This window comes from Juglans regia, chromosome 9 (assembly GCF_001411555.2).
Source record: "Juglans regia cultivar Chandler chromosome 9, Walnut 2.0, whole genome shotgun sequence".
Lineage (NCBI taxonomy): Eukaryota > Viridiplantae > Streptophyta > Magnoliopsida > Fagales > Juglandaceae > Juglans > Juglans regia.
This window is the reverse complement of record NC_049909.1, coordinates 10315875-10319619: the sequence shown is the minus strand read 5'-3', so window position 1 is coordinate 10319619 and position 3745 is coordinate 10315875. Positions and strand designations below refer to the sequence as shown.

At 35.6% G+C, this 3745-nt stretch overlaps 1 protein-coding gene across 1 annotated transcript; it reads left to right on the top strand.

Moving 5' to 3' along the window:
• Window positions 1-1798: 1798 nt before the first annotated feature.
• Window positions 1799-2767, top strand: LOC118349483 (germin-like protein subfamily T member 2). Its single transcript, XM_035694222.1, has one exon. It carries the CDS (start codon window positions 1869-1871, stop codon window positions 2538-2540), a length of 672 nt encoding a protein of 223 aa, XP_035550115.1. The 5' UTR covers window positions 1799-1868; the 3' UTR covers window positions 2541-2767.
• Window positions 2768-3745: the final 978 nt, after the last annotated feature.

The following is a 3745-nucleotide window of genomic DNA, read 5'->3' as shown; positions in this document are numbered from 1 at the left end:
TGTCACCTCATGACCTCTTCTTCACCTACCACATCGTTGGACAATGTTATTTCTCAGGAAACTTCTGGTACTCCTTATCATTTTATTTTGTTCTTTCATATCATAAAATATCACCATTTTATGAAGCTTTCATAGTATCTATCCTAATTGAAATTGAACTTCAATTTCTTCACCAAGCTGTAAAATCTCCTTACTGGTGTAAGGCTGGCAGTAAAGGTCAAGCTTTCATAGGCCTATAGAATACTACAAAACTAGATCAGTAGCTAAGAGTTATACCCAAAAGGAAGGACTTCACTTTATAAAAACCCTCTCATCTATTGCTAAGCTCACAACTATTCTTGAGTATGTTTAGCTCTTGTTGCAATCAAGGGTTAAAAGCCACAATACTTGGGGCTTTGGGAATGCTACTCAAGGCTTAAACGTTCAACAGAACAAATTCATTCAAAGCCATAAACATTTTTGTAATGGCATGTACATGTGTGTACACACCGATATCAATATCGTCTGAAAAGAAAGTTGAAATGATAAAAAATGACTTCTTAATTGGAATTTACGGCTACTATTCTAGCTTTCGTGAGCTGATTTTTTCACCATCTGATGTGAGGCTGCTGCTACCTAACCTTTAAAAATATAAGCACCCTTTCCTAGTCGAATCATGCAATGCAGAAACGTTCAATCAGGTGATAAGATATGCTGCTCCACCACATATGATTTTAACACTAAATAAATAGGAAGAGCAAGTTGATTATTGTATATTTGGTGGTTTTATTGTCTATATCATAGCAGATAACAGTGTGAAAACTTCTCAGCTACTTTTTGTCGTTGAAAAGAGGCCCATCCAGGGCCATCTGGAAATCTAGTAATTGGTCTTTCCACGTGGAGTTGTTTGGATTCAAAATTCACTTCAACTTATCTCATCTCAACATTACAACTTTTCTAAATTTTTAAAAAATATAATAAACAATTCAACTTTTCTAAATTTTAAAACAATAATAATATTAAAAAATAATATTTTATTAATATTTTATTCTACTATTCACAAACCATCTCAACTTATCTATGAATCCAAACCAGTTTCACAATGTTGAAAGGTCAATAAAACTATGCAACAGCAGGAAGGTCATGCAACCTTAACTTTCGTGAACTGCTTTCCTTGTTCTTGAGATCATGGCTCACGAACCTGCCCAAGTTATTGAATTCATGAAATTGTCCCAAGAAAATAACCTAGATTATCTTTCAACCGACACCTAAGAATTTTCTATTTGCATTACAAATAAAAAGAGTTTTGTTATTTACAAGCCTGATGTGTAACATACGACTTGTTATTGAATCCACTAAGTTACAAAAATAATTAGAACTCCAATACTTTTCTAATTCAATGGTGTGTCAAATGTGTCAAATGGGAGCTTCTCTGCTACAAGCTCATTTTCTAGTGATCTTCTGGACGTTTTTGTATCCCCTACATCATTTGACTCGGTCGACATGATGTTTGCCTCGGATAAATTAAGGCTTCGTTTGGTTACTAAACTCCTCTCAACTCATCTCAACTCATCATTACAACTTTTTCAAATTCCAATACAAAATATAATAAACAATTCAACTTTTTCAAATCTCAAAATAATAATAATATTAAAAAATAATATTTTAATAATATTTTATCATCTCAACTCAACTCAACTCAATTCACTTCAACATCCAAACATATACTAAAATGATAAAGCTGAAGACTTATGGGATTTTCAGGAGAGAAAAAGTTCTATATACAGTAACATTATTCCCAACCTCTGGAGTAATATCCCAGTATCTCATCTTCAAAAACGAAAAAACTAAAAACCCATTACTTCTAAAAACCAAAAGCCCATTCAGCCATGAAGATTCCATCACGTTCACACGTCCACATGCTGTCATACCTCGTCGTGTTGTTGCTTCTCCCCTTGCTTGCCTCCTCAGCCGACCCCGATCCATTACAGGATTTCTGTGTGGCGGATAAAAGTGCCAACTCTATATCAGTTAATGGCTTCCCTTGCAAACCAGCCTCAAAAGTAAGTTCAGATGATTTCTTCTTTGATGGGTTGACCAAAGTGGGTGACACATCAAACATCTTTGGCTCAATCGTCACTGGAGGTAATGTCGATAATTTTCCTGCACTCAACACGCTTGGGATTTCAATGAACAGAGTGGACTTTGCTCCGGGAGGACTTAATCCACCCCACTCTCACCCTCGTGCAACCGAGAGCGGCGTGGTCATCGATGGGCAGGTACTTGTGGGGTTTGTGACAACCGGCAATGTGTATCACTCAAAAGTCTTGAATGCTGGGCAGATGTTTGTCATTCCTAGAGGACTTGTACACTTCCAAAAGAATGTTGGAGTAGGGAAAGCCTTTATTATCACGGCTTTCAACAGTCAGTTACCAGGGGCTGTGGTCCTTCCCTTTACTCTCTTTGCTTCAACACCCTCGATTCCAGATGATGTTCTAACGAGGGCCTTCCAAGTAGAAGAAAAGGTTGTCGAATTTATAAAGTCGAAGTTCAGTTCTTGAGCTAATTAAGGCCATCCACTCCAGATAGTTTCCCCTTTATCTGAAAATTGTGTTGTAGTTATGCTTTTGATTTGAGGTTGCCTGCCTCCTATTCTTGTGTTGTTATTCATTGTGTTGATTTGAAGTTCAGTTCTTGTAATGTTTGTGTTGTTATTCAGGTTGTTTATCTTTATAGTCATGGTTGCTTATGATTAAACAAGGAAATAAAGGCTTTGCAGTAGGATGACACAGTACTCTCTGGATACTCTTATGCAGTAACTGTAAGGTCTCTTGTACTAGGAAGTGGAAGGAATTTGCAGGCTAGTTATAACTAATAATCCACTATTAAAGAAGTCTCCATTTGTTTTCTGTTCAAGGAACTCCAAAATCTTTCTTCATTTGAACTTGTTCATAACACTAATAAACAAAAATCTGGATCGGTTAGCGAACATATTAAACAATGAATTAGAAAATGAAGAAGAATCCAGAAAGCAAAATCCTCAAACTACACGGTTCAACACCAATTCGTATCAATTAGTGACTTACTGTAACAATGAATAAGAATTTATTAAATGTGGTTCGTTATTGCATTTTCAATCCCATTAATATAAATAGGTCAATATTAAAAATTGACAGTCTGGTCTTTGCATTACAATAGCGAAAATGTATCACTTGTTTATAGCGGAAAAATTACAGTTCATATCTAAGGACCGTGCATATACAATAGTACCGTTATGATTTGGAATATTGGATGTTAAAATTCTCAATGTTAGCTTGTTCCAAACCTATTTAATACATATAAACAATAAAGTTAATAAAATACCAAGATTCAAAGACTGCTGAGAAATTTGAAATGTACTTGTCAAATGCTAAAAAATTTCAAACAAAAGTACACATTTACAGCGAGAATAAAATTACATATATGTCAAGTTGGGAAAATAATATGCGAAAAGCTTCAAACCGAAAGCGGTATAAAGTTATAATTTACACCAACTAATGATAATATGAGAACATTCAATTATTTCCCTTTGTTTCTGTCTCATTCTCCTGAAGGGTTCCCCCTTCAATTGCTCTTTCTCCCTCTCTCTCTCTCACCACCATGACATTGACAAATCCAGTCTCTCTCTCTATCCAAATAGCCACAGGTCGTGAGCTCGCCAATTTCCCTCTTCTCAACAAGTCGCAAAGTCGATTTGGAATGACCCATCTTCTTCATGAACCACACT

Coding starts and splice junctions, on each gene's coding strand:
- LOC118349483 (XM_035694222.1), top strand. CDS start 1,869: ATGAAGATTCCATCACGTTCACACGTCCACATGCTGTCATACCTCGTC.